Source organism: Hypomesus nipponensis, chromosome 11 (assembly GCF_054491055.1).
Source record: "Hypomesus nipponensis isolate SF chromosome 11, ASM5449105v1, whole genome shotgun sequence".
In the NCBI taxonomy this organism is placed as follows: Eukaryota; Metazoa; Chordata; class Actinopteri; order Osmeriformes; family Osmeridae; genus Hypomesus; species Hypomesus nipponensis.
The window spans coordinates 12262218-12288808 of NC_140371.1; the positions used below are offsets into that span (position 1 = coordinate 12262218).

General features: G+C 40.6%; 2 protein-coding genes across 2 annotated transcripts in view; one reads left to right on the forward strand and one right to left on the reverse strand.

The window, feature by feature from the left end:
* The window catches only part of pdzd8 (PDZ domain containing 8), a 28047-nt gene extending 14828 nt beyond the window's left edge, over positions 1–13219 (forward strand). The window contains exons 4-5 of the mRNA XM_084667123.1: positions 8141–8303; positions 8539–13219. Coding sequence (XP_084523249.1) covers positions 8141–8303; positions 8539–10871 — 2496 coding nt within the window. The 3' untranslated portion in view covers positions 10872–13219. The remainder of the gene's footprint in view (positions 1–8140; positions 8304–8538) is intronic.
* A 1182-nt stretch (positions 13220–14401) lies between these two features.
* On the reverse strand, positions 14402–24960 carry slc18a2 (solute carrier family 18 member 2). The gene is made up of 15 exons (XM_084709638.1): positions 24753–24960; positions 23423–23753; positions 22007–22065; positions 21788–21871; positions 21541–21633; positions 21222–21311; positions 20977–21020; positions 19866–19926; positions 19366–19461; positions 18715–18793; positions 18073–18124; positions 17555–17618; positions 17318–17437; positions 17056–17189; positions 14402–16727 (listed from the first exon to the last, which is right to left on the reverse strand). Exons 1-15 carry the CDS (start codon positions 24883–24885, stop codon positions 16623–16625), a joined length of 1545 nt encoding a protein of 514 aa, XP_084565764.1. The 5' UTR covers positions 24886–24960; the 3' UTR covers positions 14402–16622.
* Between the last annotated feature and the right edge of the window lie 1631 nt (positions 24961–26591).

Below are 26591 nucleotides of genomic sequence, written 5' to 3' on the forward strand. Positions count from 1 at the left end.
GTCTTTCTCTCTTGTTCTTTCTTACTAAGGACGCAAAGTTTATTTATTTATTTATAACAAGACAGCTTCACCCCTTCAGCTGTGAGTGTATTCAAGAAAATGGGTATATCATTCAGTCAACCACTTTAACCTAAGTCCATTTGGCCTTCTCTCCCCATCCTACACTCCTTCCATCCCCCCCACTCGCCCACCCTACCAGTCCACTCAGGCGTTCCACCAAAGCTGGTTCAGAGAGCAAGAGCAGCCACTTCCTGTGCCTATTGAGTGATCAGGGTAGCTCTGACGCACCTCCCTCAGATGGCCGCTGTTTGATGTTCCACTCATGTATACGTGCATCTGCCTGTGTTTAATCCACCCCACGTGGCTGATGAAAGGGACTCAACTGATAGTTCTCGCCACTTCTCTGTCTCCACCCACCTGCTTTTGCTGATCCTGCTTTGCAAGGAGGTACCGAGGAATAATTTAGTTATAAACCACCCCGCCCTTACTTTGTTTTCTATACTCTACTGTATGTCGAAGAGCGACTGACAAATTTGGTGTGGTCGGGCTATTATGAGAAAACCCCTCTCTCTAGAAACTTGATTTGAAACAAGAGATGCTTCTCAGCCACCAGAATAGGTTGGTGGTTTTCAGTCATCCAATATCACCTAGGGAGCCCCTATCACCTCAGTGTCGTATATGAGAGCAAACACATTGATTGGTCCATGCAATATCTTCCTTTTAACGTCGAAACGGATTAAAGACGCAAGCGGCAGGTCTTGTGGGCTAGGTGTTTGTTCTAATTGTTGTATTTGCAATCCATTCATCTCCGAGAAGACGGCATTGACGGGCCAATTTTGTGCATGACAGACATCATGGTGGCTACATTACTGGCTTCATGCCATTTTGGTTTCGAAATGCTTTTGTCTGATGCAACAGACTGTCCTGCTCATTAGAGCGCAAACAGCCTCACTGTTATTTTCTCATCGCCGTCAAAATGTTTCCCTGTCTCTCGAAGAAACGCCAATACGTTAAGGATGAACCAAATGACCTTTTAAGGCTGGTCAGTTGAGGGTCTGCTGATCCAGACTTACTTCTGGCCTGCTCTGTCACTCTATTATCTCAGTTGGCTTTATGCCTGTTTGCAATCCTGTTTTGTGATCTGCTTTTTATGAGTATCAGACGACTGGCAAAGCCTCTGTTTTTCTTCCATTGTCTAACTTTTATTCAATCAGATATAGATTATGTTATTGTAAATATCTTTGTGGTTTATATTTCCTTGAATCTCCGATGTTGATGTAACAGAGTAAGGCATCAATTATTTTGCCCTATATCAGGCACAAAATTATTTTTGGGGGAGGTTTAGTTATGTTTAAAAGGTAGTCCTTCTTTAAAAAATCTTCCTCTCAGGTTCATATAAGACACAGTGAGACTGTTAACTTCAGGCTCCAATCATCTCATAAGCTTAGCAAATGTTACCGAGTCAATAAGTCAATTCACTCTTCAGAAGCTGAGTGACAGTTGGCAGATCCAAAAGACTCAGACCAGCACTGCAGTGCTTGATTGACAAGCTATACATCTGAGCATGAGTGATCAAACAGACAGAAATAAATACCATAGTGATAAGGAAAATTGTGTGCACCTCTCATAGTAGTAGGCATATTTCAGATATGAATGGTCATTATTTGCGTCTCCTTCATGGTGTTTCTGTTTTCCGTTTTAGAAAGCTGAGCGGGCATGCAGACAATAAATGTTCAATTTCTTTGGGTATAAAGGACAATGAATGTGCTATAAAAAGACAACCGAGTGGACTGGGTGGGTGAAGAATCCAGTCATTGCTGTATATCCTAGTGCAAATTAGACAGGGGGACAAGAGCACCTTTTTTGTTTGCCTCTGTCTCCATAACAACTCCTTTGTCCCCTTTGCTTTTGAATATCAGCCTCCCATCATAAGCCAATGAGGGGATATGAAAATACAAATGGTTGTTGATGACAAATTTGAATTTCAGTGGTTTTGTGTGGTTTAGGTACAAACAGAATAAAAGACTTGATCAACAAAATTTGATTTATAACAGATTTATAAACATTTAGTGAATTGTACCTACCAATTTATGTGTTAGGGGTTAGAGGTGCCGCGTATTTCACACTTTGTGATTTGTGGGGTTTTCTATTTGCTGTAATTGTTTGCTCATAAGAGTCGCTCAATGAATGTTGGCATTTGAAGGGGTGAAATGGAGATTAAGAAAATATTCATTAGAATGTTATTGAGTTAACACAAAAGGGAAAAGGGCAACCATAAAATTGTTTGGAATATGTGACACCTTTCACATTTCACCATGACAGTTATATTTGTTAACGTCTATGGTTTGCAATCCATGAAAAGTCGTCTGTCTCTAATCTGTATATAATCCATTCCGTTGTTAGCTAATATGCTCTATCACAAACCAACGGAACTGGTCAAAGTTTAAACACTTTTACATGAAACTAAGGCCCAAGGGAGTTGTTTTTCAGTTAGTCAGTTCTAATGTTCATAAGAAATCTGATGTCATAATAAGCATAGACCAATATTTAAAACTAAACTAATTTAAGTAGAAGAATAAAGAGTTATCTAACCTGCCATACATCTCTGCAACTTCTATAAACATCGATGTAGCATCGATATGCTAATTCACACATTTGATCTTCAGACGGTTCAGTGATAAGATTTACATCTGTATCTACTGGGAAACTTGGTGAAAAGCTTGATTTAAAATATTTTCACATGGAGTGTCCAGCATGCAAGTTTGGATTTTTCTTTATTTTATTTTAGGTACATTTGGCTGACGTCATGGATATTATTTTAGACCTGAGGCAGGGAGGTACAACTTAAGCAACTAACTTTAGTTGTGTAGCGAAACCTAAAGCTATGATTATATTTGGCAAAACTGTTAAAAGCTTCATTGGCTTTTCGCTTGTGAAACTTTGTAAGTGTTTTCCTATTGTATTCATTTACCACACTGTCTGCTATGCTAGTGATAATTCAGTACATCCATTTAGATGGAAATTAAGAGTGAGAAAGCGATACATACATGTTGACTCCTTATGTTTGACATTAGGCGGACATTTCGATTCTTTAAATAAGTAAATCTTGTACCTTCATATTGGGATTTTTTGTATCTTGTATCAAATTGCAAAAGACACAAAAAATGTCATCTTTGAAAATCAATTGACAGGGAATTTAACAATTGGCCAGGGTCAAACCGTTGATTCAGACAACATTCACTATGACTTGTGATGTTCACAGCATTTATTTTAGTGGAGCTAATCAACCTGAGCTGTACCAATGCAAACCTCCTAGCCAGTGGCTATCCAAGCCCCCACTGACTGTGCCACTAATTGAACATGGCAGCGAATTGCTGTGTGCTTGCCTTGCAGGGACTTGTACCCTATAACCATACACAAATTGATCTGACATGTGGTATTAGATTAGATTACTGGGCAGCGCAGTGACAGGGAAAAGGATTTGCTCGCCTCGACCAGCATCCGGCAGACGCTGCACTGCTCACGTGCAACCCCCTGGACCTACCCAAGTGGTGCACACTGCTCCGCCATGCAGCAGCAGCAGGCTCCGCATCTTACAGGTCAACACTCCTTAGTTAGCCATGCCACTGGAGCTATCCTGCTGAAGCAAGCGAGAATTGTACCACAAAATGCAAGCATGTCCTGGAGCAGCTGTAGACCGGACATGGGAACCTATGATGTGTATACTACAGGAAAAATGTCACACCTAATCAGTGTCTCACTCTGTTTTATGAAACAAACACTGTTAATATTTGATACGTGGGTTAGTGTGTTGTGTGGGAATACTTCCTTATTAAGAAATTCCTCAAATCATTGAAGTAAAAGTCTTAAATCTTAACCTCTAACATTTACATCACATGCCGGCCACCAACTTAAGGATTCAGTATTTCACATGCTCTGACAATTAAAGTAAAAACATGGCCAACTACCTTCAATCTCATAAAGAAAAACGCAGTCTGCAGATCAACCATTATTTAGCAGTGATACCTGCTATTTTGTCATAATAACCTTTCATTTGCTTTGCGTGGCAGATGAAAAAGAGAGCCATTGCTGAAATAGAAAGCACATTGTGCTATTTACATCTGGGCAATTCCCTGTTGCTACGTTCTTGTTTGTTTTTCTCCTCAGTGAAGGAACCAACGGCTGGCTGGTCCCTCAGTCGATGTTAACAAGGTTAGCCGGCCGCTTCAGCTAGGCAGGAGATAAAGCTCTCCCATAAAGGAATAGAACAATGTCATTTCAGGGGAAAAGCCACAAAACAGACCCTTTTAGCTAATAGTGAGAAAATATGAGTTGGATCTCACACTTGATATGTGTATATGTCATGTTGTGTTTCAGGTATGATTTTGAATGTATACATTTAAAATGCAATAGTCCATTATATAAAAATTGTATGTTAACATGTATAAACAGAAAGATAGGTAATGCTTTACTTAAAGGTGATCTTTAGGCATTCCGAACCTTTAAGCTTATCTGTGTTCATTTTTATGTCTTGCTTCATGACAAATTCAATCAGCATGTGTTATGGGGGAAAAGAAAAAAAAAAAATGAATTCAATATGCTATTTTGATAAGATGCCTCTTGACCACACCAGTAGCAGTTTTGTTTAAACATTAGTGACTGTAATGACAGAGCCATGAAAGTAATGCATTGATGGAGATCTGTTGAGCTTTACTCTTTAATGAGCACCTGCTTTAGAGCTGTGGTCTCCAATAGAGGGTTTTCTATCTTGTCAGAATCCCCTGTGTGTGTGTGTGTGTATTGTGCACACAACACGTGGGAGTGATGAGGGCGTGAGGGTTTCACCCACTATTTGCACTTCAGAAAAAGAAAAAAAACTCCTGCTCTAGTATGCAAATCAGCCTGACAAATAGGAAGCTGAGGGGGTGGACATGGCTGTAAATCTCCAGGTGTATGCACATGGCAACTGTGTTTGTGCGTACACAATGGCTTCATTGAATGTCCCTCAACACCTACACACGAATACATACAGGCACACACACTCACCCACGTTCAATAAGATACACGTACTCATAAGCAAACAACCAGCCTTGTGCGTCAACCCTTCATGTCACTTGACATGCTTGCTCAATCTTTTGGCATCTGCTGCACGGGTAATTTGTCTGTAACCGAGGTGGTCCTGTCTCACCGCCTGTCTTTACAATTGCAGAGCTCGATGTGATGTCTTTGTGCATTTCCTTCAAAGGCAAAGTTAGGTTAGCAGAGCACACACTGTGGGGGTGCTGTTTTTTTTTTTTTGGGCCGATCCAAGAAAAAGTGTAAGGCAGATGATTCATGTTATCTGACCACTGATTTGTTTTTGCAATGCTAATGTGTGTGTGAACTGCAGAGTAGTATTAGAGTATGAGCTGCATAGCTCATTATGATGACCACAGCTGCTGCTCACCTCTCGTCTCTTGTTCTAAAAGTCCTTAAAATTATTTTTTAACAAATGGTAGTTATGGCTCTTCAACCTTATTGTTTGCGAGGAGACAAATGTGCTGTATTTGTGGTATTGTATAATGCATGCTTGTTCACAGTATATTGCAGTTCTGATAAAAATGTTACGACTGTGCAGCCACACAAATAACCAGTCTGTGTCAAGTCTATAAAAGCCACACTTACAGTAGACTATGCACATTCATTTTATGTGTGAAACATGCGCCCAAGGTGTACTGGCTTGGTGGCTAGAGTAGCTCGCCAGCCATAATATGTCCACTCTTGTCACAGTGTGTACAACAACTGGATCAGGGATGCAAGCCTATGAAGATATATCACTTGTGTGAAGACGGAAGTCTTCAATCAATGAAGGCAAGCTGGTGATATGTCAGGAACACAGCATTAAAGGACAGTGGGGGGTTTTCTTATTAATCTAAGGACAATGCCCCGAAGGGTAGCCTCCCAAACTTGTGACTTATATGCAGACAAGAAGTTCTATGGAACAATCCTTTTTCAAAGTGTCTCAGCACAACACATTGTATTCTCCAGGAAAGACTGCATCTGTTCACCTGCTGCCTTTTCATTATTGGCTTGTCTTGTACCTATGAAATTCCCTACTGCTCCCCCCATCTTTTCCATAATTGCCCTTTAGTTGGTGTTCATCTTTGCAAATCACGCTTCATTGCTGCTCAGTGCTGTTTTTCAGTTTGTGTGTTAGTTCTGGACTTGCCTGTGTTCTCTACAGAAGACAAGGATGTAGCCACATGAGACTTCATCAGATGGACTGTAGCCAACGTCATTTTAGTTTTGGAAACAGAGAGGCCATCCGCTGATTTATGTCCTGTTTTCAAATTGTAACTTTGTTGATGTTTTAGTCTACTTATTGGACCATTTGATCATATTTTGAATTCCCTTTTGTCTCCGGCAGTGTTGTCTCTTGTTGTTGAAATCCATCCCTGAAATGTTGGCTTAGGGACAGGAGTGGGTCTCAGTACTTTCAAAGGCAGACATTTTCAGATGAAAGGCCTAGTTTTAGATCATACAACGCTTCCTCCTCCAGTACAAAGAGGAGGTTTGTCCTCAATAATAGCAATAGCCCACCTTGATATTATTCCAGCTATCCCATGCCCAGCTACATATTGAGCCAGAAATTGCTTTTTATGTGACAGTGGCAATGCTCTTTCTGTTCTGAATGTCTCATTACTCAGAAAGAGCTTTTTTGCAAGTGTGGTGCAAAAAACGAATTAACATAAATATTAATTATACATTGAATTAGGGACTAGTATCTATGCTCTGAAGATCAAATATTTTGATAATATATTTTGTTATAAAGCTGTTATGTGTTAAAACCTGTTCAATTAGTAGCCTAAAGCTGAACAATGTTATTTGTGTTCAGCCTAAACACAATACAGTATACTACAGTTACTTGCTTATTTGTACTACCTGTGTAAAGAGCAGTTTGTTGACTTTGTACCAATGAGGACAATTGTTTAGTGCTATAACGGTGAGTGTTTTATTTGCTTACTTTCCACCACACACACACCTGTTGTTGCCTTTTCAATTGTATTAGAGGATACTGGGAAGGGGTGCAAGAAGTCAAGATCAGGTTATGCCTCGAGGCAGAAACCAGTGTTAAATAGATGAGTAAAGTCTCAATGAAATAGCGGTTTATTGGTATACAGGATTTAGAAGGATTTTCTGTCAGTTGCTATACCGTGTCAGTGTGGCCTACAGTCTATTTCATAGTTGAAAACACTAGAACAATGAAAACAAAGTAGAACAATTGTATAATTCAGCCATGTGGTGTTTGTTCCCCCAAAAAGGTTGGGTCTTGGTATCTTTCAGAAACATTCTTCAGTTTCAAGTGGATCAAGCCTCTCCTGTGCTTGCCAGCTTCTATAGATCATCTGCTTATTCATCCTCACCCCTAACTCTATCAGCTCTTTCCAAGAGAAGGATAACAAATGACAGCTTGGAAATTACAGTCATTTGTCTCTGTCTTTCCAGCTTTTCAGACACTCTTTCATTGTTACCCTTTATCATCTCTCGTGTGGCCTTCTATTTTCCCCACTCTCCACAGTAAACCTTCCATTCGAGATTCGACAGACTTCCTAAACTTCTTCAGCAATCTGGTTTTGATGTCTAGATTGTTTTGGTGATGGACATTGTTCATGCTCAACTTGATACTATCATCAAAGTACAGTCCTAAAACATGCCTGGATTATATACAGTATGTGTTGTCATAATAAAGTCGGTTAGATATACCAATGCAGGTCAACTTGACGTCACACCAGGTGTGTTGTGGGATACATGACTTGTCCAGTGCTGTGTGACAGTGATTGAAGCAGCTGGTAAACTCCAGGGGTGGAAAATTGGCTCTAATTGCAGGCCTCCTTTCTCCCTCAGAGTTGGCATGCATTGTTTTCCTGTCATCAAACCCACCAATGTGTGGAGGCAAAGCTCCTTGTCTTGAAACATTCAGCATCTCTCCTAAATGTAATCGCTGGTAGCCATATTTCTTCTATAGGCCCCACACTTTTTAAATGTCAGATTTATTCATGCATCCTTTTTGTTTTCATATACATTGATATACATATACATACATTGATAACACATTTTGAACAGATATTGGTGTGTGATTATTTATAACGTTTTGTTTTAGACTGAGGTGATCAAGGGACCTTCTGGCAGTGTGGGGATGACTTTCAGACATGTCCCGGCCAGCGAAGGTGACGCGGTTCATGTGAGCATCGAGACCATTACCCCCAACTCCCCTGCCGCCCAGGCAGACCTGCAGAAAGGCGATCGCCTCATTGCCATCGGAGGTGAGACACAAAGACAGTTGCCAGTATATACATCTTTTGACAAAGGTGGTTTAACTGTTTTTTATTTTTTTCATTATTTAATTATTTTACCAACAACAATAATGCAAAAATTATATGTTAGACTCCTTGTTCATGCTTTACATAATAACCCTTTCATTATACAGTATGTTGTTACATGTCTGTGGTTGGTCAGCACTTATTGATTATTTATTAATTCTTATTTTAACCTTGGCAGGTGTTAAAGTGACATCCTCTGTTCAAGTGCCCAAATTGTTGAAACAGGCAGGGGACCGGGTACTGGTCCTGTATGAGAGGCCTGTGCGTCACCAGTCCTCTGCAGTGGGTGGCTTGGGCCCCCTCCAGGAGGGGCTGTCCCAGCTGGACGAGCCCAGTTTCAACCCTCCACCTGGAGGCTACGAAGAAGACCCGGCTCCCATCACAACTCTCTCTGACATATCTGACAGCAAAGACATGGACTCTGAGTATGAGGACTTGAGTGTGGACCCCAGGCCTAGCCAGGTTAGTGGTGGTGGCACTGAAACCAAGGAAGACTTCTTACTGGCTGTAAACCAAAGCCCCAAAAGAACTGTGGCCAACCTGGCCTCTAAGCCTCTTGGCAGCATATCGCCCATTCTTAACCGCAGACTCAACCTGGCTGGCCTCCAGTCCCCACTTAAACCCCAACCCAAAGACTTACCAAAGCCTTCGCCGCACAAGAGCAGTGGAGAGCCTGGGGAGGGACTACAACGGCCCTCTATCCCTCCCCCACCCCCGCCTTCTCGCCCTCCTGTGCCCCCAAGACCCCAAATCAAATTGACGTCAACATCTTCTGAAACCCAAAGTCTGTTTGAGGTAGGTGATGGTAGTACCACAACTGCCACAACTTTGTCTGAGAAATCTCCAGAAAAGACTCAAGGGACAGGAAGCAATGATGACAAGGCCAGCGCTGAGAAGACACCTGTCAAACAGCCTGATTCAAAGCTTACAGTCAAGGTGCCTGAGCCTTGTGAAGACCCGCCAGCTGCCCCTTTGGTACCCAGCAGCAGCAAGTTGGACTTGGCCAAAGACAAGATGTCAGAGAGCTCCTCTACTACAAGGGACAGCATGGAGGACAACTCACTTTGGGAGTCTTCGGAAATCATGTTCCGTAACCAGACAGCCCGCTGGGCCAAAGCCACTGTAGTGTTTGAGGTTGAAAGCAACCATAAGTACCTTAACGTGGCCCTGTGGTGCAAGGACCCTTTCAAGCTGGGCAGCCTGCTGTGTTTGGGCCATATCAGCCTAAGGCTAGAGCACGTTGCTTTGGAGTGTCTGTCCACATCTTCCTCAGAATACCAGAGCACCTTCAGGCTGTGTGCTCCAGAACCCAGAGCAAGCGTCAGTCGCACGGCCCTGCGCAATCTCAGCACCCACAAGGGCTTTAATGAGAAGCTGTGCTATGGCGATGTCACTATCAACTTCTGCTATCTCGGTGAGGGTGAGATTGAGCTGCCTGGCCGGCTGTTGGAAGGGGAGAGGGAGGGCAGTGTCCTGGATGAGGAGCTAAGGGACAGGGACAGGGAGAGAGAGAGGGAACAGTTGTCCTCGACACCCCGAGATGATCTGGCCTATGGTTCCATGCAGCTGGTGGAGGTCCGCCACAATTTCCAGGACACTCAGTTCCAGAACCCCACCTGGTGTGAGTACTGCAAGAAGAAAGTCTGGACCAAGGCAGCCTCCCAGTGCATGATCTGTTCCTACGTCTGCCACAAAAAGTGCCAGGACAAGTGCCTCGCCGAGAACCCAATGTGTGTAGCAGCCACTGATCGCCGTGGTGCTGACCCAGAGGCAAAGTCCACCATCAACCGCGCCACCACAGGCCTCACGCGCCACATAATCAACACCAGCTCCCGTCTGCTTAACCTCCGGCAGGTACCCAAGACACGGTTGGCAGAACAGGCTGCCGATGTCATACCAGGTGTTGCAGAGCCTTCGCCCAAGCACACTCCGAACACCTCAGACAATGAGAGCAGCGACACCGAAAACTACTCTGGCGCTAGCCCTTCCAAGCTGCCAGCCAGTAGTGGAGGCAGTGGTGCCAGCACCAAACTAGTTCGAAGGGAAGGTGGACTGGACGACAGCGTGTTTATTGCCGTGAAGGAGATCGGACGGGACCTCTACCGGGGCCTACCCACTGACGAACGTTCTCAGAAGCTGGAGTTGATGCTGGACAAGCTGCAGCAGGAGATCGACCAGGAGCTAGAGCACAACAACGCTCTTATGCTGGAGGAGAGGGAGGCAGAGGATGCCAGGCGGAAGGCCCTGATCACTGCCGCCCTGGCCAAGTCGGGTGAGAGACTCCAAGCTCTAACCCTGCTCATGATCCACTACCGGGCAGGCATTGAAGACCTTGAGTCCGTAGAGAGTACCTCACCCTCTGAGCAGCATGGCTTCAAGGCTAAAGGGGTTGCTCTAGAGGAGGCCCTCATGGAGGCTGAAGCCTATGACAGTGACACATGCAGTCCTGTAGAGGTACAGATGCTGGATGACATCACAGAGGAACAGATCTGTGTAGAGGCGCTGCATTAAAAATGGATAGGCTGATTTGGATAGGCTTTGGGCTTGGGACTCACAGCAAAACCTTTTAAAGATTTTTCTGTTTTGTCGTTGGGGTTTGTGGACAGATTTCTTTGGTTGGGCATGCTATATTTCTTGAATTAAATGATGCTTAATTTAAGGCTTACTAACCCTCCATCCAGTTTTCTCTATAGTTGGTTCAGCAAGAGAATGTATGCTCCAGAAGACTGCAATTTAATATACACAAGTCAGTTATTTTTAAGGGAAGATGCAAGGTCGTGTCACCTGTTTGAATCCACTTTGACTGTCTTCCAAAACATTCGTAAATGTGTAGATAAAATTGGCAAAGAAACAAATGTACGGATTTTTCCAGAGTTTTGGTTAATTTGTTTTATTTCAAAAGTACAAAAATCTATTTTCCTACTGCTTGAAATGTGAACGTAATATTGTATTTAGTCTTTAAAAAAATCTTACAGTAGTTTTATTCTTATCCCCCGTCTGTTACAGTAAAAGCCTGTGCTTTCCATTCTCTATTTTAGTCTACAGTATTTGTTTTATCGCTCTGTTATGTATGCTGTGAATCACAAGCCCATGGGTATCTTTAGACACGGCAACATACCGTGAGTCTACAGAGGGATTACAGTGCAAAATGCAGAAAGCAAGTCCACCATATAGATTTTTTCCATGGATTGTGTACTTTTCATAAGACTTCATTACCTTCTATGATGTTTTTTCCCTGGATTTTGCTAATACGTGACTTCAACCCTCTTCTTGGACCTTTTAGAATATCGATAAAGTGAAGGTAATAAATATGATCGCTAAGAAATATTGTGGATTCAGATAAGTTAGTACCTCCATTCTTGGTTTAGTTTTTTGTATTTATGAGGCCAAACATGTAGGATTGTCTGTGACCATTGTTTAACCAGCAAACAAAAGACAGCACTAATGCTGTTTCCCCTTCATTTAAAGTGTTTTTTCATCAACTGTTTTCTTCTTTTGTTGGGGGATGGGGAGGGGGTTCACAGTTGTAGTAGTCAGGTAAAGTTGTGTTCCAACAGAGAAATTATTTGATAACAAATTATTTGATAGTTTTTTTTTTTTTACGTTTTTGTTTAATTCCTAATACGCCTAACAAATCATGGTGATTGTGTGACTATGTTTTATAAACTCATGTGATGGAAGAGGATGGAGTCACTTAATCATACTTGGGTTCAAATGCTTGCTGTTTAAAAGGCATATTGCCCAATGCAAATTGTGTATGTATCTAAGGCAGAGGGATCATTTATATGGTTAATTTCTGAATCAATGTTCACACACTGATCTCTTTTTTTGTTATTGTATACATCACAAAATTACAGTTGGTAATTTGGTGATAGTGTGGGGTTGAATGAATGCTCAGAGCTTGATGGTGGGATTGTGTTTTTGCTTTTTTAAAGTTCTATCACGTACAAATGAATGTAGGCCACTTACTATTTACCTGTATATAATGTTCTGCACAAAGCAAGACCCCCAAACGCCCCCAGACCTAACCCCCGTATACTTGGTGTGGACCATTAAAGAGATGTTCTCATTCACAGCCAAATTGTACATTAATATTACAACTGCAGTTAGCCACCAGGGGAAAATACTTGTTAAGAAATTAATGCTAATGCAAACCCTCTGGCTATACAACAACCATGCCTGCTAAGTCTTTACACATGAAACAAGTTAAGGCCCGTTGATATCACAGTGCTTTTTAATGTCTGTGCTGCTACTGCTTTATCTGACCAATTAGGTTCAGTCAGACAGGACACAAGATAAAAGAATAGAGACTTTGAGGGGATAGACAGCAACGCCACATTTTTTTTCTGTGCAATAGACGTAATGTTCTTGTGGTTACTGGCTAAACTACTATACTTGTCACTCTCTTCAATCGTTTGTATATTCAGATTTTTTTGGTGCAATATTTTTGTAGGAAAACCTGATAATCAGGAAGGGATTTTTTGTTTTGTGATTTCTTTTTTTTCCTGTTTTCTCTCCCATTCGTACTGTCTTTCCCATGTCACAGTTAGTCTGGTGTCTTGAATTTCCTGGTCTGGTATTAAGGGTATAAGAGGACTTGAGTAAAGACAAAACAATTTATCTTATCCTATGCTACTATTGCTGCTGCTGCCGTTGTACAATGTGTTCTTCAAACCCAGTTATCACATGCTTCTGAACCTTCTCCTTCCCATGTTTCAGTGTGTTAAGAGTGTCTGCCATGGCCTTCTGCCATTGAGGTGTTCTTGTTTTGTAAGAGGAATGTTGTATACAGTTCTGATGGCTTGTGTGATGAAGTGCTATTGTACATAGCCTAAATAAACATGCTCACCTGGGAATAATGTACATGAGCTGTCTTCACTATTCTATTATAGTAACTGTTCTGAAACTGTCTGTTGTTAGCTACAGCTAATTTATTCTAAATGGGATACAGAGATACTTGAAAAAGATTAGCCTGTAGGTTGATATGCACAAACAATTATTAATTGTAGACAAGCATTACACAACTACGGAAAAAATATGCAAGAAATAAGCTTGAACAATAGCAAACCAATAATGATTTAGGCCATAGTTATATAGTAATACATAGTTATACTGTATTGACAAATGTTTGACCAAAGTGGTGTTTGTGAGTGTGGTGGCAGTGTGTCAAGTGCAAAAATGCTGTTTGTCAATCTGGATTATAAACTGGGATCATCTGGAGTAGAAGAAGGGCTTTGTGAAAGACTTTGGCACTGAGTTTAGATCCCAACCAGTGACCCCCAGATTGTCTAGGCCCTAGAACCAAAGGGAGAAACTGTGGGGGGAGGGGGGGGGGGGGGGTGTTTGTCCTGGTTGGCTGAGATTATATACCCCTGAAGACCCTTAAATCCAGCAGGTCAGTGTTTAATTTGAAAGTGAATCTCGAAAATGAACCTTACATTGGGAAATATGTTCTACAACCAACTGTTCTATTTTTTCTTTAATCTACAAGTGAGGGTGAGATTTAGGCACTGTGTCCTCGCGCTAAGGTCCCTGGGTGGGGAGGGACATAATTGTGCAAGCATCTGGTAAGTAATTGGAGCCCAGCGGAGAGATGGATGGGATGATTACAGTGTGTCTCTTCCTACATGGGGTGACTAAGTGACACATTTCTCCATCATAGCCTGCTCTTGTGTTTTCTTTTTCAAGTGCTCAAAATGGACATCCAGAAAAGGTAGCATTAACCCCTTATACATCTTATACATGTGGAATGGAAATCATTGATGGTCGTACGTATCCGTTAAAAGCAGAAAAATTAAGAAATGATGGATCATAGAATATGACATGGGACCGGCAGACAGGTCTTGAACGTGTATTATGTTGTATGAATTCTATATCTTTTACATAGGTAATGGTGGGCTTTAAGAAGCTGAGCTAAACAATTGATTATTATAAATCTCTGACCATTCCACTGTGTTTAAGTGGTTTACTGTCAGTATTAGATAAGGCCTAAAATCAGAGGATAGATCAAAGATAACATACAGCACTGACTTGTCCATACAAATGTTTTTTCAGAGTATACAACATTTAATTTAGGATTTCCCTTCTCCAATGAATGTCAACATATATTACACAATCAGCACACCTCACATGTAAACAACCAGGCAACCATCAGTCCAGAATATAAAATGGCAACATTATTTGTACCATTTAGTAGTTGAGACACATAAACCAATGACATACATGTCAGAAGGCACACACACTGACAATAACACACGCACAAACACATACTGTACATGTTTGTGCGCGTGTGCCTTAGTTTGCTGGTATACAAAAAGACAAAAAAAATATGTAATCTCACGTGTAACCACCATGATTTAACAAATTATTGTAAATTGTAAAAACAAAAAAAGAATCTCTATTGTAATCTTGTTAAAATAATTTTCTTATAAAACAAAATCAAATATATCAGCAAATAGTAAAGAGTGGGGTCATTTCATAATATTTAAATATCAAAATTATCTACATACATAAAATATTTTTGTACCATAAACAAAACATACAATATAACAGTATAAAGTGTCAAAACAAGGACATTTGGAAAAACCAAACTTTTGTATCTGAACCTTATAATTGTCCGTGTCAATACATGACAATTATTGTGCTATGCTGTATGCCTTGTCGTTTCTGTTAGGTCAAAGAGAGACAGAGTCAATATTTTCATCTTCTGTTCCGTGTTTAACAGAGGAGGGGATCCCTGTGAAGAAAGCTAGGGACGTGCAAGAGCTAGCTAGCCAATTCCATAATCTGTGTATAGTGTGTGTGGACATGCATACAAATCCTGTAAAGTGGAATCCTCAACATTTATTTCATAGTAGCAGTCAATCGAGAAACTATGACGTAAAAACCTTCAGGACTGAATGCTGCTGACTATACAGTAGCACAATCCTTATGTTAACGTATTTGTATTTTATCAAGTGAACAACAACCCTTAAGACAAACTTCATTGAGGCTGAAGTCATTAGTTAGAACTTCAAACTAAGCTCCTATTGGCACAACCCTATTACTAGATCATCTCTGTTTATGTTACTAATAAATGACTCAGTCACTGTGGAGCTTGGTGATTGTGTCTGTGTGATAAAGTGCTTGGGTCATCCCCCTCCTAAGGTGCCATGTACTGGAACAAAATAGGAATTAATTTAACTACTTGGGAAAAATGATTTACTTACAGGTAATCAATGAATGGTTTATAATGTCAAGAGTGTCAATATGTATCTTGATCAACATCCTGCAGATCATCATTTTGTCAAAAAATTGTTTCAGCCAAATCTACATTTCCATTGGCTAACACATGTCCACCAGAGTATAATGTCACAAATTGTGTTAAAACTAGAACAGGCAAATACAAATAAATGTATTTATGACAGAAAGTCATCCCAGAAGTGGGTGTTCCTTTTCACACATTCAAAAGGCCTACCAAAAACGTTCAACAATTTGCCACATCTAAATCGACAATGCTGCCGTTATCCAATGTGCTCATGATGAAAACTCCAGAGGGGGAAAATTAACCCAGAACTGCTTTTGAAAGTACATCATTTAACTTAGCTATGTTAAAACAAGTTAATTTCCAGGCAAACACTGAATAAAATTACCCCTGACTCAAGAATAAAAAAGATAAAGGATGAAATACAATTTCACAGATTTTTTAATGTCTAAAATGAGTGGACCAATAAAATAATACCCACATCATTTCCTCACAGTGCTTTGAGTTGCTGAATCTAATCCAAAGTCTGTTTCTAAAGAACATTTTGTCTTCCACCAGAATTGTATTATGTCCTGTATTCAAAGAATCGCAGCACTGTCAGGTGTGTAAAACTATTAATGGCGAAAAGGTGAATTAAGACAGATGTATAATCCTAACAAACAACTCTACAGAAACAGGTGATTACTCACCCTCAGATGAAGCGACCAACTCCCTCTGATGGCACATACAACCCTGTTTTTACATGTGTGTTCCTCCTCACTATGATAAGGCTGTTATCTAAAAATGACCCTCATCAAGCATCAGCATTTGACCACAGGGCACAGAAAACAACTTTGGTTTGCTCCAGTCGTACAAACGCTAACAATGACACATAACAGTGAAGACCAAACGCAAGACATTCACACGGAAACGGCTTGGCTGTTTTGCTTCGTTGTTACTATTTTATCTTTTCTCAGTTTTTTTTTTTCCGTACAACAAAATAAATCCTCTGGAGGGTTAACATACATGGTTGGGGACTGTTATTCGTCATCATATTCTGGTTCCATATCATCACCTTGGTAGCATGTTCCCTGAGTGGAATACGACCTGGTCTTCATTGAGCAGTTGGAGTCCATCAAAATGGCCTGAGAAGAACACAATAATTGTCTATTAGTGTTATTAGTGGAATAATGGCAGTGCATAGACCGCAGCCATAAAGACAAAAGTTTGTTTTCTCTGATGGAAGTACAAGGAATTATACAAGTAAGCTGTTATTTTTAGCACAAAGGGCTTACAGTCCCCTGTGTTTGATTGAAAGCCACTGTAAAGTGGCACATGCATATGTATGGCAGTTGTAGATTTGTTTGATGAGGCCCAAAAACCATGAATAACTGTGTACTGTATGTGAAATGTGTTATGTTAAATTACGATACAGTATGCACTGTATGCATGTGAACTGCAGATTTGCCTCACCATTTTTTCCTCTTGTCCAGGTGGACTCCTGAGGAAATAGCATAGTGGAGCAAAGAGGATGTCCACAAGCCCGATGATAGTCATAAGCCAGGGAAAACCAATGGTTTCTGCTATGGGTCCCCCAATAGATGGACCTTTGGGGCAGATAATACTAGGTCTAGTGTTGACAAATATACTTACTTGATGAATTTATAGATCAAGCTATAATCCTTTATATATAAATGCTTTATAAACAAATATATTCTCGATAGAATTACAGTACCAATAGCAAAGCCCATGCAGAAAGCCACATCAGCGATGGCATATACACTGCCATAGACTGACACATGTCGCAAGTCCACCAGATAGGCCATGATGGGCATCATAGAAGAATCCACCATACCTGTCAGAAATGAGACACCAAGTACGTGTAACTTCAATTCGATTTCTATACAGTCTACTGTACTACTACTTATGCCTTCTGCTGCTTTAGTGTTGAAGACTGTATGAATAGACTTACCAATGGCAAAGCCCACTCCAAAATTTGGAATTATTAAACCATAGATGTCTTTAGCAAGAGGAACCTAGACCACATAAAACAGAGTTTGGTAAAACAATATATAATTGAGTTATTTACTTTTAACATGTGGCCTTTCAGTGGTCAAGTCTTTGAGTGTAGCTAGAATACTGGAATAGCTGATTTCTAGCTACATAGAAATTGTCAGTGCACTGGTTTTATGCACCTTCAATTGACTTCTGACCGAACTCTCATTCCCTTTAGTGGCTCCAAATGTGATTTGGGGAATAGTGGGATATGGTAGAACATTAACACAATGTCCTTAAATGGACTTCCTGCTACAGAGGCTCTCTCTCTCGTGCATCCAAGTATGGCATTTAACATCTACCTCACTTTTGAATGTACTCGCTCACAGCACATCTGTGTTTTTTAGGGCCTTCACAAAATCATCTTATCTAGTTCCTTATGTTAGTGTATGTGACTCTGTATTAGCCATTTGTAACCATGTCTCCAGTACTCACACACATGATGCTTATTCCCACGACGAGCATTCCAATAAGAGCACACAGCCATCTGGGTGGAAAAGAAAAGGGCTGCTCAGTGTCTGCCAATTTCCACAGTCCGTCATGCGTCTCCCGCCTACCCTTAGCCCCCCCAGTTCCTGTTCCTGTCCCTGTTCTTCTGTACCGTGAGGTTGTATAAATCAGATTTGTTGGAATAATAAACTTAAAACAAAGCAAGAAGCGGAAGCAAACTGTCCGGCTGATAGTGATCTGCTCTTTTTGAGGCTAGTTTGGGACATTTGAGCTTTGAGTTAATATTTTCTGTAGAGTACATCTTGCAATGTAACCTGGCTTCCAAGAGGGTGTACAGTAAACAAAGGTCACAAAACACTGACAATGAATGGACCAGACCTAAGCTTAACAGGCAAGGATTGATATATGACCAAAATGGTTTTACCCAAGGTAACAAACATCGTTATATAAACACAGTGTCACCCAAAGACTTCAATAAACAGTATCAGACCACGCCAGCAGAAAACTCATTTTGAGCTTCTCAATAACACCGGAAACTCCGAAAAACGGAAAGTGAAAAAGATATGAGTTTGAGTCAGAGAAGATAAGAAGTATGAGAAAAAATAACAGAGTAATTTCCCTCCCTACCTCCCCATCTTGTGGGCCATTACACCAAAGATGTTGGTTCCAATAAGGTAGGAGATGCTGGCTGGCACGAAGGCGACACCTGGGTTGAGAACAGACAGACAGACAGGCAGAAAGAATGATGCGAGAGAGAGAGAGAGAGAAAGAGAGAGAAAGAGAGAGAGAGAGAGAGAGAGAGAGAGAGAGAGAGAGAGAGGGAAGGGCTAAGATAAGGAGTCCCACTATCAGCCTCTATCTTGGTCTGTAATGAAGACTTGCGCTTTTCACTCGTGAACGAGACACTCTAATATCCTGTTCCCCCCACTCCCATTTCTCTCCATTCACCTCTCTCATCACGTCTTTATCTATTGGATACCTCTGAAACAATGCAAGGAATAAAATAGTTAATGCCTGCAATGAAGAGGAATAATTTGGTATTAACAGGAGGGCCCATTGGGCTGGAGTATTGTTTCAATGTTGTTTTTAGACAATTATCCAAGAGCTCCAAATCTGTTTTTTTATCCTCAACGGCATCATTATCAAGTTATTATAATGCCCCCTATGTTGTCACACGAATTGAAGCAATGAAGGACTTTGTTTCACATGTGTCACACAAGTAAAAAGGATCATATGCAGCTTGGCAAGTAGTAAAGTGAAAAATACATGAATCAGTACCTAGTTGCCATTTCCTTGCACACATGGTCTCCATCATCCAGATGGGTAGGGCTGGTTCCAGCATCGCGATGGCCATGTTTGCAAAACAAATGGAACCTGAAAAAGAGAATGTGATTGTGGATAAATGGGCACAATGCTTATTTAGATTTTTAACTGTTCTCCTCTCTCTCTCTCTCTCTCTCTCTCTCTGTTTCTCTCTCTCTCTCTCTCTCTCTCTCTCTCTCTTTCTTTCTTTATCAGGTTGCCATGACCCATTTGTCTGGTGGTAATTGACCATTCGCACACACACACACACACACATACACACACACTAACAATACTGTAGTTCACCCAGAAATCGATTGGAGGCTTAGTGTTGATCGTGTCTTACATTTATAGGAGGCACAAATATAGGTTGACCGTTTTGGTTGGTTATCACTTTATCAAGAGGGACTAACAATAGACATTTCTAAACATATACGGCTTCAGTGTTTTACAGCAATGCATATTTGTTTTCTTACCTGCCGCAATAAGAATGTATGGATCCTTCATAAGAGTCAATAGTGGTGTTCCTTTTTGACTCTGTAGAGGGGAAATGAGACAGGAAACACTAACCGTCTAAGATGGCTATCTCACCATGACTGATTATGTACAGCAAGTATATTGCTTATAGCAAGCAAGGTCATTATACATATTAATAGAGAAGACACAGCACATGATGCTATAAGTGAGACTCTTTGTACAACAAAAATAGTTATTTACATCCACTTTTACATAGTCATTTGTTATAAAAGCAGTATTTGGTGACATGATGCTGATAGTACTGTCTCTGAAGCATGAGGGTGATTGATTCTGAGTTCTTGTAAGAGCTGTGCTAGTCATTAGAGAACTCAATGATGGGGCCCCATTCATCACAGCAGGTTTTCACATTAATGAGAGTGAGTGTAGCATCCAGCTCACTTTGAGAAGAACATCGTATTACTTGTTACACTTGTAACAAGACTGTAAAATTGGTGTGAAAACAAAAGAGACCCTGTGGTCATGAAAGGGTTAGATCCTGTTCTGATTGGTTCTCGCAATGCTTTCTTGGTTGCTGTGACGGCGGACAACAATCAGGCCCGTAGATCAAATTTAGAAGAGAGGCAACGGATAAGAATCAGCATCTATGGCACATGTCTCTTCCGACTCCAAGACAAAGCCATCAAATAAAGAATGGCTGCATTCTACCCATGTATAAAATGTGTTGAACAGTCCGTGTTGATTCAGATATCTAGTGATTCAGCTTACTGTGTTGGTGTTGGTGTGAGAGACACTATATTTTCAAGATAATCCTGATTAAGTGTACAGCCGTGTATGAGGAACACAGGCATTTAAATTGTTCTCTTCTCTTCCCCATAATACCTTGTGTAGAGTTACACAACATATGAATCATAGGACAGTACAAAAGGAACGTGAAAAGGATTGTTGTACCACAAGATTTGAATGTTAAATGGGATATCGATGATGATCTAGTCTTACGGCCCATTTTACTTATTTTCTCAAAATAACATGTCAGGAGAGCAACAGAAATCAGACAGCTCCTTTCTGGCCTGGTAGTTCACCTAATTCAGTCTGACTGACAGGGCCACTCACCTCTGGCTCTACCTTGGAAGGCTGGAGAATAAAGAGCTGTAAAGCTGTGGAGAGACACAGACACTGGACTTTGTTTGACATGAACACATCTTATCAAATATGAAAATATACTGTTTAAAACCCCAAAAAAGTGTCATCATCATAGATGCATCAATGCCACACTGAAAATAGAAGTGATATAGCGTGGTGGTGTATTGTGTTTTTGAAGAAATGTTTACATGTAATAATTCATATACATGACATACCTCCATCCAACAAGGCCAGAACAGCCAGGATAAGGAAGGGAGCTGTCTTCCCTACAAACTCATACATCACACTCCCGAATGGTGGGCCCACTGTGCAGATAAGAGTGAAAATGTTCAGGAGTGTAGTGATAAAAATAAGGGGGACAGAGCGACAGTATGTCAACATTCCACTGTCATTGCAGAACATTATCTCCTTAGGGGATGCGGTCCTGCTCCTACTTTAAAGGCTGAAGAGGACCTTTGAATAAAGGTTAGTTGTTTTTTCTGAGGAGGATGTTTATCATGGATCCCAAGATTACATTGAAGGCTGTGCACACACCCAGTACTCCCATAGCAAGGCCACCCAGTGCTATGCCGATAGCATTTCCTCGTTCCTCATCGTCCGTGTACACACTGGCCAGCATCCCCATTCCTACAAGAGGGAAATGTCTAATGAACGTACCTTGGGACTCATTGTGTTCACCAATCAACTGTATACAGTACTAGAATGGTACAATATGTGTAGTCATGTGAGTGTGGTCATGCACTCGCGTGACACTGGCTGGGCCCCAGGATCATGTTCTTACCAGCCACAGAAGAACATGAAGAACCGACACCTTGCATGGATCTGGCCAGAAACAGCAGAGCGTAGCTCGATGAGAAGGCAAACACTTGACAAGAACAAGAGCAACAATAAAACATTTGAAAAAGTACAAGAGGCACACATTCTAAATGGACAAATTACAAAATGGTATTATTGCGATGCAGTTATGTAGAGACCAGTGCAGATGCTGGGTGATACTTACTAATGGTCGACAGGAACATGATACAAAAGCCCGCAAACATGGGGATCTGGTACCCTATTCTGTAAAGACACAGAAAGAATTGCTTGATACAAACTGTGATACAAAACAAGGCCCAACCATATGTTTTAGAATATATTACCCATATTTGCAAGAAATGCATAGAATAGCATATTTATACATTGAACAGACTGATTCCAATGCAAATTGAGTCTATTAACCATTGTACACCTGACAGATAAACCAATTGCTGCTTCTTATTGGCATCGTACAATTATGACACTAGATAAAACATTAGAAAGGTTGAGAGGACAAACACCAAGAGAATATGCTAAATAAAAAACATTTACGGCCCCTTACTGCCATGTCCCTGACATGCATGACTTCCCTTGTGTTGTCCTTTCTCAGCCAGAAGGTGACAAAGGGGAAATAATAGGATTCCGATTGTTTGCCTCAATTACAGCATATCTGAGAACCGACTAGAGACTATAAACACTTATTTCAATATGTCTGTCAATACTGTGCACTGTTGAAGGAAGCATCGTTGCTCGTTGTTTTTGACCACACTGACTCATCCTTTCTATAGAGAATATCTATGTGCACGACAGTGGATGTGTTCAGTGAACAGTGCTTGCCTACAGAAACAGCATGAACAAAAATACTACAGCTGATCACTATCCAAGACGAAACGCTAACCCTGAATTCAGTTCCATATCATCTATATAGATTAGATCTACATGGCATGACGTATGGCCTCTAAATACTATTATTTAAACATTATTACCACACAGCATTTTATTTTACTTCCCACCACTTGGAGAGAGTCTGTTACAGTTCCTCCTCTCTATTTTACTGTGATTTAAACATAAATGTTATTCAATGATGACCTTTGACAGAACGGAAGCTGAGTCACTATTTGGGCTCCAGGCTATCAGGAAGCCAATGTGACCTGGGAGGAGACCACCATTATGTACTTGTTCAGTGAACTCTGAAGAAAACACACTGGCCCTGTCTTCTGTCAGTTCAGTTTAGTGCAATTCACATCTACACGTTATAATTACCCGTAAAATCAGTCATAATAGTATGAAATGCTTGGACACACTTATAACAATTATTTAGGTGTATTAAGAGAAAAAAAATAATGGTGGCATTAAATGCCAGGCAGAATACTGTGACATCCCTTTTAAGGATCTAAATGTCATATCAAATCAGCATGTACAAAGGTTACAATTATATTTATAGCTCTGAAGTTGCATACTTGTTGCCATGCAAACCATGGCACGTATTTCATGGCAAAAACATCTACGAGACTCACAGGAGGATGGAGGACGCGAACATTAAAAACACAAAAAATTGCATACACAGGATGTAGCATTCCAATGCCCCGCTCACAATGGTGAGAGAGAAGCAGTCACCCACCTGTTGGTTAGTGGCCCTATGAAGGGGTTGGTGATTAGCTGTACTGTAGCCTTGGAGGCAAACAGCAGTCCCACTTTGACGTTCTCATTAAGAAGCTGGTCATCATTTTTGATGCAGTCAGAGCTGTTCTGGGGCACAAGGGTGGTAGTAGGGGGAGGGATGGTCCCACCCAAGGGTCTGGTATCAGCGGGTTCCCCGCTGGTCACCCTGACTGAGTTGTCATACAGGGACACAATGGTCTGGAAGGTTCCGGAAGAGTTGTGTGGTGAGGTGGTGTGATTCTTGACAGTGTTGGTATCAGTGGTATATAGATAACTGGGAATGATGGGTACTGAAAATAACAAACATGCCAGAATAATGATTAGTGAATCAATTTACATCCTGTGAAATACTTTCTCAATTTGTATTTACATATAACTCCAATAAATTAGTTAGCATGAAGTAATAGGTAGTATAATAATAGTATCAGTTTTTTCAATTTCCATAGAAATTCTAATAGGCTGGATAAATAACGATTACTGTGGAGTCAACACCGCACAAGCATCACAGTCTTGTGCTTTTGCAATTGGTTCCACAAATGAGGGGCACACTAGTCATTTACGAACGCTCTCAGGGAATGAGTGGATCTTATTTGTATCCAACGCGCGTCCGTGCGTAATGGATGTGTCCTCGAAACGCTACGTCGCCGAGAGTCAATGTCGCACCCAAATATACAGCCGCTAAACGGTCATCAATGTCATGTACAATTGGATTAGACTTGGAAATGGGTTGTATTGTGAAAGTGTATTACCTTCAAGAAAATGCTTAGGATACCTACTATAGTGTTTTCATACAGATCAACTGTTGGTTTTTGACGTGTATCCTATGGGTAAATCTGTTTTGCATTTCTAAACAAGGACATATATTTTGTGTGAGTTGGCTACATATTGTTAAATCAGTCATGATAGAAGTATTTTACGATTCCGGAACGTATTCAAATCACTAAGTTAAATGATCCGTTTTAAGTTTGAGTCTATGATGTATGATGCATGAAATATGTGAGTAGCCTATTATATGGAGGCTTAAAAATATACAAAAATAAATACATCAATTAAAAACTTAGACGGTTCATTAAACATGCTTCTGATCCCGGACTCCATAGCCTATTTAAGTTCTAACTAACATTGGCCATATTGGTAATACAACATTTCACGTGTTTTAAAACCTTGTTGTGGGCATACAAATTTGATTTTTCACATGATTTAAAACAAGTTGGCACCTCAGGTTGAACACAAGATTCGTGGTCAATGCTTTATAGGGTAACAGGTGTAAGATGCCGAGTTGTACCTACCGACCACTGTGAGAAGCATATTATCCAATAGCAAGGCGATGAACACGATAACCAGAATCAACTTCCTTGATTGCCTCTCTTCTCTCAGCCATGTTAATAAATTAAATGATCTGAGAGTGTCTAATCTTCCCATTGTTAAAGTCCACAAAAGAACGAGCGAAAAGAAGGACTCGTTCTGCGGTGGGAAAAACAGACAAACGTTTGAGGTCCTCCTGTTGTGAAGAGAAAAGAGACAAGTCAAAAGGAAATCGTTTCAAATACAGCTGTGGCTGTAAAGTGTTATTTTTCTGCAAGTCAATTTTCAGAATACAGTCCTGAGAGTAGTTTATAAATAATAGCCTAATATTAAAAAGGTCCAAACATGTTTGAGACTACTGTATAATCGTGTAGTCGTATAATAAATACAAGTAAGAAAAATAAACTGTAGTTGAATGTGCAGAAGTCCTTAAATATCTAACCTTAAATGAACATTTGCGAAATCCTCTTGCAGCAGCAACCGTGGTAAAAAGACCCAAAGATGCGGGGCGTTTTACTTACTTGACTGATCCTTGACGTCATTCAACCTTTATCAGGAACATCCTTACCTACAGCATTTCAAACTCAACGCAGTGAGAGATGCCTAGTGTCTTTCTTGAAACATTTATGGATGAAATAACCAATTCTAATTTGTGAACAATAAATAAATACAATATTTTGCGTCCTCTATGGGCTTATTCCACATCAACCGATTTAGCATAGAATGTTTTGAATGATTGCTATGAATATATAGAAGAGCGAGGAAAATATAGAGATGAAAGATAGAGGGGCATTTTCATGAAGAGTCCTGGCAAGAGCATTATACTAGTCGATATACCCCAACATTTTAACAGCGAGTCTTTTAAGGTGAGGGGAATCATAGCTCGTAAACTTTGGCTTGGGGCAGGCTACTAATGTCAGTTTAACTGGCATAATACGGATCACTTCGTACAATATATGACAAGAAATTCCGAGCTGGCCCTAAAACATATAATAAATGCTTGAACATAGTCAAACTATGACAATCAATACTTTGGCTATCCTCTATAGAGCTCAGATATGACCAACTTTATCTCAAACCATCACGAAACCGTCTGACAAACTTCCTCTATTGAATAACCCATTGCTTTATAGACTGCGATCAAATTCAATTAGTCATCAATCAAACCAAATTCGTGCGCACTCTTTACATTGACAATGGCGCCATCGTGCGTTACGTTGACTTCCTTACAGTCCCGATGCGGGGCCACGGGGAAATGAACAAATCACTCTCTTATACAGGACCGACAACTCGTTACTTCCATGTTATAGGCTATTAAAGATCCGTTCAAAATAAACAAATCGTTCACGAACGACACATCAATAATCGATGCAACATTTTCAGCTATGAAGAACAAGTGAAGTGACGTTCCCTCAACACAGTCCAAGTATGTTGCTATAAACTTTAAGATTATTTTTTTTACATTGCGACGCAGCGGGTGTGTGCGAATTTAATTCAATTGTGTTTGCATTGTGTTACAGTTATTGTGTTATTAGAACAACACGTGATGTATTGTTGCTTGAAGCTTCGGATGGCGACTGGTTTAGTGTGTCTGACTAATACCATCAACAATAAACTTTCCACTGCATGAAACGATTTCAAGATGCAAATAAGTGCCAGGACTTTCTAGTAAGTAGCATATCCTAATTCCTCATATTTCTAAATGTGTAACAGGCTTCTTAGCTATTTGCTCCTGCACTACAGGGAGGTTTTCTCTCAAAAACACACCCACCCAACAATGTACCTTTTTGTACCTAAAACAATGTGGGGTCATTGCAGGTGAG

Coding starts and splice junctions, on each gene's coding strand:
- slc18a2 (XM_084709638.1), bottom strand. CDS start 24,885: ATGGGAAGATTAGACACTCTCAGATCATTTAATTTATTAACATGGCTG. Junction 17,619..18,072: donor TGGGAATAAGCATCATGTGT/GTGAGTACTGGA, acceptor TATGTGGTCTAG/GTTCCTCTTGCTAAAGACAT. Junction 17,438..17,554: donor TGGAGTGGGCTTTGCCATTG/GTAAGTCTATTC, acceptor CATTTCTGACAG/GTATGGTGGATTCTTCTATG.